The following is a 12,025-nucleotide window of genomic DNA, read 5'->3' on the forward strand; positions in this document are numbered from 1 at the left end:
TCACTTTGCCTTGCCGATTGGCTATTTGACACTTGGGTGTCAAAAAGAGAAATGAAGATGTGGCCAGAAGCCAAAAGGGGTTCTAGTTTCTCCTGTTCCTCACAAACAGTTTCAGAAGCTCACATGAAGCTGTTCAATGCTACGAAGCCTACCTTCTGCTGCGCAGTGATTGCAGCAGCCTGCACAGCTGCTTGTCCCTGTGTTACCTGGGACTGGCCTGCTTTCTGCTGCTGCTGTTGTTGCTGCTGTTTGAGTTTCAGAAGCTGCTGTACTTGCATCTGTGAAAGGTGCGATGGTATCGCAGCCTTCACCACCGGTTGCCCTCCTGCAGAGACAAGTCAACCCATTAAGGTCAGAAAGGGCACTGGGAGAAGAGGCAAATAGCAACAGGAAATTATCCCACTTCATTCATTTTCCCCAGTTCAGAGCTGTAACTTACCCCCCATCCCCCCAAAACATTTGTCTAGTTCTCTTTTGAAAGAAACTACTGAGTCTGATTACACCTCCGCATTCCATGTCATAAGAATTACATCTTTTATTTTGCTAGTCATTCTTTTGCCAATGACTCTAAATTTTTGGTAACCACCACGCCTAGCGCCATTGGCAGAAATTGGTCAACGTTCCAGGAACAGCTTCTTCCCCTCTGCCATCAGATTTCCGAACCGTCCATGAACACTACTTCGTTATTCCTCTTTTGCACTGTTTATTTATCCTGCACTGTACTGCTGCCGCAAAACAACACATTTCATGACCTTATGTCAGTGATAATAAACCTGATTCTGATTCCTCATTTAGTCTCCAACTCTCTCTGAACAGTGTGGAGAACTGGGTGGTTTCATAAACTGAGAGTAAGGCAAACATCGTTAATCGCTCCATTCTTGTAACTCTAACCAGTTTGGAGGTGGGGGAAAGCAGAAGTCATCTTAGGTCACTGGACGACTCAGAAATCAGAGCTAGAGCTGTAGCTTCCCATTCACCAGGCCACTCAAACCTCTGATTCATGAAATTTCCATAGAAGAGGCAATTCCTTTCGTGCCTGTTGTGGTTTACTGACAGAGCTGCCACTGTCATGACAATAATAAAGCAATTTCAATACACGTACTGAGATACAGTGAAAAACTTTGCTTGCATGCCATCCAGACTGATCACTCCATGCACAAGTAAGATGCCTTACACAAGTGTGGCAGATCATAGTATGTCAGTTCATATCCCACATTTTGGCAGTGATCCTGCAGTTTCTCCTCAAGAACCTACTCAACTTCCTTTTAAAATTATTGATGGAATCAGTCCTATTCAGGGTCTCCTGACTACTTGGCGAGAAAATGTAATTACACATCTGCCTTTTACATCCTTTATCAATGACTTTAAATCTTTGTCCTCTGCCTGCTCAATCAAATATCTCCTTACCCTGCGTTGTGGATCAATCGCCACCAAGGTACTGACATAGCCATCAATTTATTCAATCAACATGATTATGCAAGAGTCCCTCAGGTTGTCGAAGTACTGACTTTTATAAACATTGGGACCAAGACAATGACTGACAGTTGATGGATTGTGACGTAACCTTGAACATTTTGGCCACCAGATAGTGAAACTTTGCTGCATTCCTACTATTGCAAGTATATCCCTTTTTAGAGAGGGAGACCAGATCTGTAAACAGCACTCCAGATCCACCGCATTAGATTCCTATATAACTGGTGCAGGACACATTTACTCTTGCAATAAAAACTACACACAATTTGTCTTCCTAACTGTTTGCTGAACCACCAAGTTAACTTTCAGCGGTTTGTGTGAACAGCATCCCAGCCAGGGAAACTACAGCTCCTCACCTTAAAGAATTTTGGACATTTCAATGAGATCACCTCCCAATCTTCGAGTATAGGCCCAATCTGAACCCTTTCAGCCTCTCAGAATCAGAATCAGGTTTATTATCACTGAAATATGTCGTGGAATTTGTTGTATTCTGGCAGCAGTATAGTGGAAGTCATAAGAATTACTATAAGTTACAAAAATAAGTTTGTCTTTTTAAAATTCAAAGCAGACCTCATATTCCATTTGTCATGTCCTTGTCTATATCCACCTGAAGCCTCTTTTATCCTCCACACTGCCATCTAGGTCTATGCTCACCTACGTCTCTCAAATCATGCCATCTATGGTCTTTCCATCCTGTGTCACCCGAGGCCATTATCATCCCATCATGACTGTCGCTACTCAAATGCCTGTTCCTGTCCCAATGATGTGATTTGATAAAATCATCGTACACTTTTAATCCTGCATATTAATTCCATTACCTGGCAAAAAAAGAGATTATCTGTTGTGTCAGTCCTCTTCAACAGACTGCACTTAGGGCCAAAGAATTAACTCAATAAATGACTTTCACTCAGAATCTCCTTCAGATCAGATCAGGTATAATTCGCCAAAGACAATTAACACATACCTACTCCAGCACAGTACAGGAAGTCCCCGACTTACAAACGCCCGTACTTACGAACCGACCTTTGTGGTCGGTTCTTAAGCGGGCCCGGCCCCCGATCCTACCACAGCGGCGGTACACCTTCTTTGGCCCAACCCCAGGCCAAGTGCGCATGTGCGGCTGGGGAACCCTGGGCCAAGTGCGCATGTGCGGCTGGGGCCATGTGCGGCCACGATCCCCCGCTCAAATGCGCATGTGCGGACACTGTTCCGAGTTACGTACAAAATCAGGTTATGAACAGTCTCAAAAACAGAACTCGTTCGTAACCCGGGGACTTCCTGTAGTTATCTGGGCACTTCAGTAATCATTTAGAATACAAATCAAGGAATGGAAGGTGGCCATTCATCCCCTCTGATCTGACCCACATTCAATTACCTCTTTGTGACTTGAACTTCATTTAGATCCCTCCTTGATATCCTTATCTACAGAAGTATTGATCCCGGTGCTGAAAGCTTCAATTTGTTCCAACCCTGATTCCATTTGGAGATGGATGATCAGCAGGGAGGAAGGGAATGAACAGAGAACAAGAGCGATACAGCACGGAAAGAGGACCTTCTGCCATCGTCCGCACTGATCATCAACCACCCACTCACAGTAATCCCATTTAATGCTCCCCACTTCCATCAATTTCTCCTAGATTTTACCACTCATCCACACATTAGGAACAACTAAAAGCGGCCAATTAACCCACCAACCTACACATCTCTGGGATGTGCGAGGAAACTGGATCAGCCAGGGGAAACCTACACAGTCACAGGGAGAGCTTAAACTCTACACAGACAGCACTTTGGTCAATTCTGAATTCAGGCTGTTGGAGCTGTGAGGCAGCAGCTCTGCCAGCTGCACCACCTCAAGTTGTTGGTGAGCGAGGTAAATTTCTCAATCAATTTGAAAAAGTGAATGTTACTTCAGGTGAAACAAGTTGAAATAACTTGCATTTTGCAAGAAACTAGTTATTAGTTACCTGCTGATCCTTTCTGGGGCTGACCAATAGCCATGCTAATTCCAGCCACTGTAACAGGAAGGGTTGTCACACCCGAGGACACGACTGCCGTGGGGACAGACACAACTGGCGGTTTTGTGAGGGTAACTTGAGCAGTTGGTGCTGGCTGTGCCTGAATCTGCCCTTGAGCTTGAAGCTGTGATGTAGAAACTCTGGCCTGCAGAAACCAAACAAAAAGAAAGCCACAAAATTTTCAGCAACTTTGAGCACCAAGGGATACATGATGCATCTAAATAAGAAAATGTAGACGATAACATGAAGAACATGACAACATTTACACTGCAATTTTCCAGCATTTTAAGCTCAGCTTTGATGCAGATTTACATAAAGTACAACAGGGAAACAGATTACGTGTTCCAATGGGTTGTGCGGGTGTTGATTGCCGCCTACGTGGGCCTTCTCCCTTATTGCAAGATCAACTTGGTGAATAAACTTATGTAAACACTAAATACACTATAATAATCCAGTATGTCAACAACATATTGAGCTGTCTTTTGATCGTTATTTCTCTTGTATCCCACTCATTTTAATTTTTGTTTACATCATGTCTTTTGAATTCTATCCCGTACAACAATACTATACACTCCGATGTGTGTAAAAACAAAACCACAAGAACTAGGAGCAGGAGTGGGCCGTTCAGTTCAACAGGTCTGCTGTCGTTCAGCAAAATCACAACGGATTTTCTATTTCAACCTTTTCCTGTCCTCACTCTCAATTGCTCTAATATCCAAACGTCTATGATCTCTGATTTGAATACAATCACTGAGCCACCACAGTGCTCTTGGGGAGAGGATTCCAAAGAATTACTCTCCTCTGAATGAACAAAGTTCTTCCTCATTTCAGTCCTAAATGGCCTGATCCTTACTTTGAGATTGTAATTCTAGTTCTAGACTCTGTAGTCAAGGATGACATTCTCCAGTATTGACCCCGTTGAGTCCACTATGTATTTTGTATGCCTCAATTAGATCACCTTTTATTCTTCTAAATTCTCGTAAATAGAGGCCTGGCCTACTTAATCTGTCCATCTCAGAAACCAGTCAGGCAAATCTTCAATGCACTCTCTCTACAGCAGATACATTCTTCTTTAGATAAAGAAATCAAAGTTGTACAATACTCCAGGCATGACTCACCAAGGCCCTACATAACTAAAGGAAGCCATCCCTACTTGTACTCAAATGCTCCTGTAATAAAGGCTAATGTGCCATTCCTAACTGCCAGCTGCACTGGCATTTAATTTTCAGTGTCTGATGTAGGAGGACTTGCAGGTTCCTTTGAGCAGCAACTTTTCCCAGCCACTCACCATTTAAAAAATTGCTCCTGTTTCTCTGGCAATATTTCCACATTGTACTCCATCTGCCTTGTGGCTGCCCACATACTCAGTTTGTCTATATCCCCTTGAAATCTCTTTGTATCATCATTGCCAACTTAGTTTCAATCATCATCTTGAAAAGGTTCTATTTGGCCCCCTTAGCCAAAATGACAAAATCACTTTTTATATACAGAGCATAATCATGCACCTTATTGCAAAATTGATAAATGCCTTAATATATACATAAGGAATTATAAACAAAATAACAAGGCACCTAAGCACATTTCTAATACTTTAGCAACACCAGGGACAGAGTTTCCTCGAGGGTCAATGATGGTGAAGCAAAGCCACCCCACACACAGAAATGACATCTTTATTTAATTTTGGAATATTGTAAATGTCATTGTTTGACTTTTGTGCGAGAAAATATATTCTTACACTGTAATGAACAAGGTGGCTGATGATGGGATTTTGAAAGATTAATTTTCTTACACGCATTTCTTAAACTTGCCTCAGATTTTGGGAATAGAAAAGGCAAGTTTAAGAAGTATTTAGACAAGCACTTGAATCACCACGGCAGAGAAGGCTATGGACCAAGTGTTGGTAAATTGGATTAGTGTAGATGTGTATCTTATGGTCAGCATGGACAGGGTGGGCTGAAGGGCCCATTCTATGCTGAATGACAACGATTACAAGTGCATGCAAGTTTTGTTTCTGTGAAATGTGTCAGAAACCTTGGGGGTAAATTTCAATAGCACACCAGACTGCAGAAGGGATAGGATCTGTTGGGTGGGGCATGGTAAAAAAATCATGATTAAATCGTCAAATTTATGAAAAGTGACTCCAGCTAGTGGTGAATTGTCTGCTCCCCTTTAAACCCAGGGCAGTTCATAGGTGCCTGAGTAACCTGTGTAGAGATATCAAGGCCCTTACTTCCAGCACCAAGGAATGAGCTGGGAGGAAGCAAGACAATGGATGAAAGGAGAGGGTAAGATTCACTGGCTTGCTACTCTCCTTGATCAGTGGTTTGCTGAACGTTTGTTGGCTACATTCGTCCTCTCCATGTAGTTGTTAATTCAAGAGTCCTGAAAGCAGCAACGTAACTGAATGCAGTGGACACTAACTACATCTCATCACAAACATATTTGCTTAAATACTTTACTGAAGTTAGTGCTGATGAAAATGAATTAGCAGAAACAGTAGGCGGTTCCATTTTAGAAGCACTTCCGCAGTTTGTTGAAGCAATGAACTATATTCACAGAGGGAATTTTCAATGTAGGTACAACTTACAATGCGAGCGACTGGGAGATTGGTTACTGGACCAGCAAGGACAGCACTCCTCTGTGTCACCTGTGCTAACTGTTGTTGCTGCTGTTGCTTCTGCTTCAGTTTTAATAAATGGTCCTAACAACAACAAAAAATTGTACATCAGATACTTCCATGAGTTTCCTATAAACACATCCTACTGAATAATGAGGAATTCATATACTTGGCATAAGAGATAGAGGAAACAAAGCTCAATTGGGCATTTCCAACTTAATATAGTTCATTATTGGAGATATTTTTGGATGTCAAAAGTATCTGTAACTGAAAATTTAAGACGAACAAAATTTTATATGTAGACAATAATAAATATGCATCAGCCAGGATCCAGAGATGATGCTGCAGAACAAAATTTTGAAGCAGAGCTAACCACACTCAGGATGTCCCAAAATAAGTTACAGCTAAACATACTCTTTTTTTTGAAGCACAGCCTCCACTACACTATCAGAGATGTTGCAGCCAATTTGCAAACAATGGCTCACACTTAGCAAAGTACTAATAGCAGTCATATAAAAATAGAAAACACCGCCATGCAATACTTGTACAGAGAGAGAAACCAAACTAACACTCAAGATCAATGATGTTTCATTACTTCTAATGAAATACTGACTACTCCTCTCTCTACAGATGCTGCCTGACCTGCAGTGTTCCCAGCATTCTCCCACTTTTATTTCAGATTCCCATCATCTGCAGTATTTTTGTCTACCACAGAACCATAGAACAATACAGCACAATACAGGCCCTACGGCACACCATGTTGTGCAGTTTTTTTTAAGGAAATTGACTGAGGGATAAACGTGGGCCTACACTTGGATGGGGAGGAAGTCATAGGAAAGGAGTCCATGAGCTATTACACACCCACCTTAGAGGGCAGACGAAGCTCAGTTAATGCCTCATCTGAAAGAAGGCACCCCTTGCATTCCTTCAGTGCTGTCTGGGAGTAATAGCCTGGAAGTTTTTATTCTGGTTTTTGAAGTAGAACTTGAATACATAACCTTCTGACGCTGAGGTAAGACCATTACCCAATGATGACTAAACACCAGTCATGCATTCATCTGCAATTCCTTCTCCTACTATGACGATCAACACCTTTCTCTCATGCAGGTCCTGTATAAACCACATCATCAAACATAGTTGCAGCTTTAATCTTACCGGTATCTTCTGGACCCCCTTCAGCTGTGCCGAGGGTTGAGACTGGGGTTGGATTTGTTGGACTTGTACGGGAGCAGTCTGCGGTTGCCTGAAGAGCTGAATCTGTGTTTGAGGAATGGGTTTTCCAGTGGTCAGCTGAATGCCTGTAGCTGAAGATGAAACTGCATGAGCAAATTATCAAGGCCTGCTGATAATGATCACTCTGGGTGTCAGAGGTTTATTTATCAAACAAAATTAAAGTAGCCAGAGATAACACACAAGGCCAAATTGTTGGCCTAAACGTCAGGCCTTCAATTAAGCTTTAATCAACAAAGGCCACATTTATTGCATTCAAAAACAAATGGGATAATTTCAATAGTGGAGCAGATTGTTTGCTGATGATCTGCACTCTGAACCATGCTATTTCTTCCTGTGTGGTCCTCTATCAACCTTCTAGTTTTTCCTCACACTTGTAGAATTACTCAGAACACTGGAGGCTTCCTTCCCTGTCATAAACGGCTTGCCCGTAGAAAGCAGAGGGTTGTGGTGGAGGGAGTGCATTTGGATTGGAGGGCTGTGATTAGTGGTGTCCCACAGGGATCGGTTCTGGGACCTCTACTTTTTGTGATATTTATTAATGACTTAGACGATGGGGTGGAAGGGTGGGTTAGCAAGTTTGCAGATGACACAAAGATTGGTGGTATTGTGGATAGTGCGGAGGGCTGTCAAAGCTTACAGAGGGATATTGATAGGATGCAGAGCTGGGCTGACAAGTGGCAGATGGAGTTCAATCCGGAGAAGTGTGAGGTGGTACACTTTGGAAGGACTAACTCCAAGGCAGAGTACAAGGTAAATGGCAGGATTCTGGGCAGTGTGGAGGAGCAGAGGGATCTGGGGGTTCATATCCACAGATCACTGAAAGTTGCCTCACAGGTGGATAGGGTAGTTAAGAAAGCTTATGGGGTGTTAGCTTTCATAAGTTGTGGGATCGAGTTTAAGAGCCGCGAAGTGATGATGCAGCTTTACAAAACTCTGGTTAGACCACACTTAGAGTACTGTGTCCAGTTCTGGTCTCCTCATTATAGGAAGGATGTGGAGGTGTTGGAGAGGGTGCAGAGGAGATTTACCAGGATGCTGCCTGGATTAAAGAGTATGGATTATGAGGAGAGACTAAAGGAGCTAGGGCTTTACTCATTGGAGAGAAGGAGGATGAGGGGAGACATAATAGAGGTATACAAAATATTAAGAGGAATAGATAGAGCGGACAGCCAGCGCCTCTGTCCCAGGGCACCAATGCTTGATACAAGAGGGTATGGCTTTAAGGTAATGGGTGGGAAGTTCAAGGGAGATGTCAGAGGGAGGTTTTTCACCCAGAGAGTGGTTGGTGCATGGAATGCGCTGCCTGGGGTGGTGGTGGAGGCTGATACGTTTGTCAAGTTCAAGAGCTTGTTAGATAAGCATATGGAGGAATTTAAGATAGAGGGATATGTGGGAGGAAGGGGTTAGATAGTCTTAGGTGTGGTTTGAAGGTCGGCACAACATGGTGGGCCAAAGGGCCTGTATTGTGCTGTATTGTTCTATGGTTCTATAGTAAATGGTTGGTGTCACTATCGGGATTAGGATTGGAAACACTCGCAGCTGATTGCTTTCTTTGTATCTCGAATAGCTTGCTCCCTCCTTAGTGGATGTTATACCCATCATGAATTTTGCAGGGAAATAGCGCAACCACCACTGCAAGAGGTTTAATTAGTAATTTACCCTGCTTAGAATTTATTTCTATGAAAACCTCCATATTTGGGGCAAAATCCTGCATCAAGATGTGCAGTGGATACACCTATAACTGGGCACTTTTGAGTGGAGTCTGCAGCATGGCTTCCACTGGGCAGAGCATAGCTAGGGCTCAGGCTGGGAAATATGCCCACACTGAGTTAACCTGCTACAGGACAGCAGGCCTGTTCAAATGGGTAGAGGAAATCAGCTGATGCAAGGAAGGCAAGTTAAAGATTTTATTTGACTTAAATAAACTAGTTTAAATGCTTTGAGTGTGTATGTTTTATTCTTGTTCATTTTTTTAAAAATATTTTTAATTTTTAACAAGGCTTGAGGAATGGGGGGTGAGCAGAGGAGCATAAACACTGGCATTTGGGCGAATAGCCTTTTCTATGTTAAACATTATAAATAAACATCCCTAGGCCTGAAATGTTCTGTTCATCCTAAAGAACGCCGAGCCAATATCAATGTTTTCTCCCAAGAGATTAAACAAAAATATGGCAAAGCTCTTCAAAAACACAGGAAAAATCTTAAACAAGCTTCAGGAAACTGTAGATGTCATGAATTGTAATCACAGGCAGCTAGAAACTTGTTCCTCTCCACATACTCTTTCCAGGACTTGGAAGAGAAGTCAGGCAAGTTTCTTCTGCAAAAGACTGACTGACTTCACACTTACACATCTCACTGTTTCTGAGGACCAGAGGAATCTCTGCAAAAACAATTCCTTGTATCAAACTTTACTTACTGATTTTTGTTGACTTAGATGGGGGGGTGGTTGTGGGGGGGAAGATCGCTATATCATTGCAATGCAAACATTATAAAATTTCCTTATAATACTAAGTATTATTATCAACGAAGATTTGACACCGAGCCTTGAGGAGATGTGAAAGTAATTGAGCAAAAATTTGAGTCAGAGCTGGAGTCACACAGAGCAGAAACAGGCCATTCGGCCCACCAAGGACACACTGACCATCAAGCACCCATCTACACTAATCCTATTTTTATTCTCCCACATCCCCATCAATTACCCCCTGACTCTATCAACATCAAAATAAAATTAAGGCAGCTAGAAATAACACATCAGGGGCAATTTACAGTGGCTAATTAAACTACCAACCTGCATGTATTTGGGATGTAGGAAGAAACTGGACTACCCCGAGGAAACCTATAAGGTCACAGGGAAAGCATGCAAACTCTACAAAGATAGCACCAGAGATCAGGGCTCACTGCAGCTCTACTATCTGCATCATTGTGCTGTCCAGCCTCATTAGTTCTGTCAAAATGCATATTTGACTTTTTTCAGAATTTCCATCTGCCACTGCTCTGTCCATCTTTTCAATGATAATATTGTTTGGTGGCTGAAGACAACTCTCATTACCAACACCAGCAATTTTGGTAAATTCGTTTATTATTGTCACATGTACTGAGGTACAGTGAAAAATTTGTCTTGCATACCGTTCATACAGATCATTTCATTACAACAGTGCCCTAAGGTAGTACAGGGTAAAATAATAACAGAATGCAGAATAAAGTGTTGCAGTTACAGAGGAAGTGCAGTGCAGGCAGACAACAAGGTGCAAGGCCATGACAAGGTAGATTGTGAGGTCAGGAGTCCATCTTATCGCACTAGCAGATCTTTCAATAGTTTTATAATAGCGGGAAAGAAGCTGTCCTTGTGCCTGGTGGTACGTGCTTTCAGACCCTATCTGCCCAATAGGAGGGGGGCAGAAGAGAGAATGTCCGGGGTTGGTGGGGTCTTTGATTATGCTATCTGCTTTCTCAAGGCAGCGAGGTGTAGTCAGAGTCCATGGAGGGGAAGCTGGTTTCTGTGAATTTTTGTACCACCTGTAGTTACTAATCAAACTTCCTACCTTCAGACCCAGATCATTAATGTAAATAACAAACAGCAGCAGCCCCAGCACCAATCTCTGGGGCGCACTGCTAGCCACAAGCACAAGTTAATGATTGAAGAGCGTTTCGTGACCGGAAGGCTGTTACAAAAAGGATTTCACACAGCTCAGTACTCAAGTCATTTGATTTCTTACAGCATATATTAATGATTAAGACTTTAACGTAGCAAGGCCAGCTTTAAATTACAGGAAGATACAGCTGACGTGGTCAGTTGAGCAGAAAAGCAGCAAATCCACAGAAGTGTGAGATAATGTACTTGGGAGAGTGAAAGGAGGCAAGGGAATGTTAAATAAATGGCAAGATGCTGAGAACCGCAGGAACAGAGGGAGCTTGCAGCATATGTTGACAGATACTTAAAGATAAAAGGACAGATCCAAAGGTGGTTAACAAGGCAGACAGAATGCTTTCTTTATTAGCTGAGACAAAGAAATAAGAGCAGGGAGGTTACACATGAACAATGCACATCAGGTCACAACTGAACAATATGCACTGTTCCAGTCACCATATCACGGGGAAGATGTGATTGCACCGGAGAGGGTGCAGAGGAGATTTATGAGAATGCCAAGAGCACTGGAAAACTGTAGCTTTGAAGAATGACTGGATAGGCAGAGGTTGCTTTCGTTGGATCAGAGGCAGCTGAGGGGAGCTAAATAAAATTATGAGGGTCAAAGATAGAGTAATAGGAAGAACCTATTTCTCATAGCAGAGGGGTCAAACCTCAGAAGGGACACACACCAGAGGGCAGACATCTGAATTAGTGGGAGGACTAGGATGGATCAGAGGAATCTTATCTCCTCCACACAGAAGGTAGGAGTGTGGAACTTGCTGCCTGAAAGGGTTCTGGGGATTGAAACCCTCACCACACTTAATGTGTTTTTGAAGAGCTGTGACTGGCAGGGCCATGGATTTGGAAGGGTGGGGGGGGGGGGGGGGGGGTGGAGGGGTGGGGATGGAGGTGATTGGCATGGAGAGCAATTCTTCTTCTCTAGCATGAACACAATGATTTGTATGGTGCAACACACAAAGTGCTGGAGGAACTCAGCGGGTCAGGCAGCATCTGTGGAGGGAAATGGACAGATGATGTTTCTGGTCCAGACCTTCATCA

General features: G+C 42.9%; 1 protein-coding gene across 1 annotated transcript in view; it reads right to left on the reverse strand.

The window, feature by feature from the left end:
• ep400 (E1A binding protein p400) overlaps positions 1–12,025 on the reverse strand; it is a 146,007-nt gene that overhangs the window by 5,513 nt on the left and 128,469 nt on the right. The window contains 4 exon segments of the mRNA XM_052031815.1: positions 153–325; positions 3,438–3,633; positions 6,076–6,189; positions 7,261–7,421. Of these exon segments, the coding sequence (XP_051887775.1) occupies positions 153–325; positions 3,438–3,633; positions 6,076–6,189; positions 7,261–7,421 (644 nt within the window).

This window comes from Pristis pectinata, chromosome 17, assembly GCF_009764475.1.
Source record: "Pristis pectinata isolate sPriPec2 chromosome 17, sPriPec2.1.pri, whole genome shotgun sequence".
NCBI lineage: Eukaryota > Metazoa > Chordata > Chondrichthyes > Rhinopristiformes > Pristidae > Pristis > Pristis pectinata.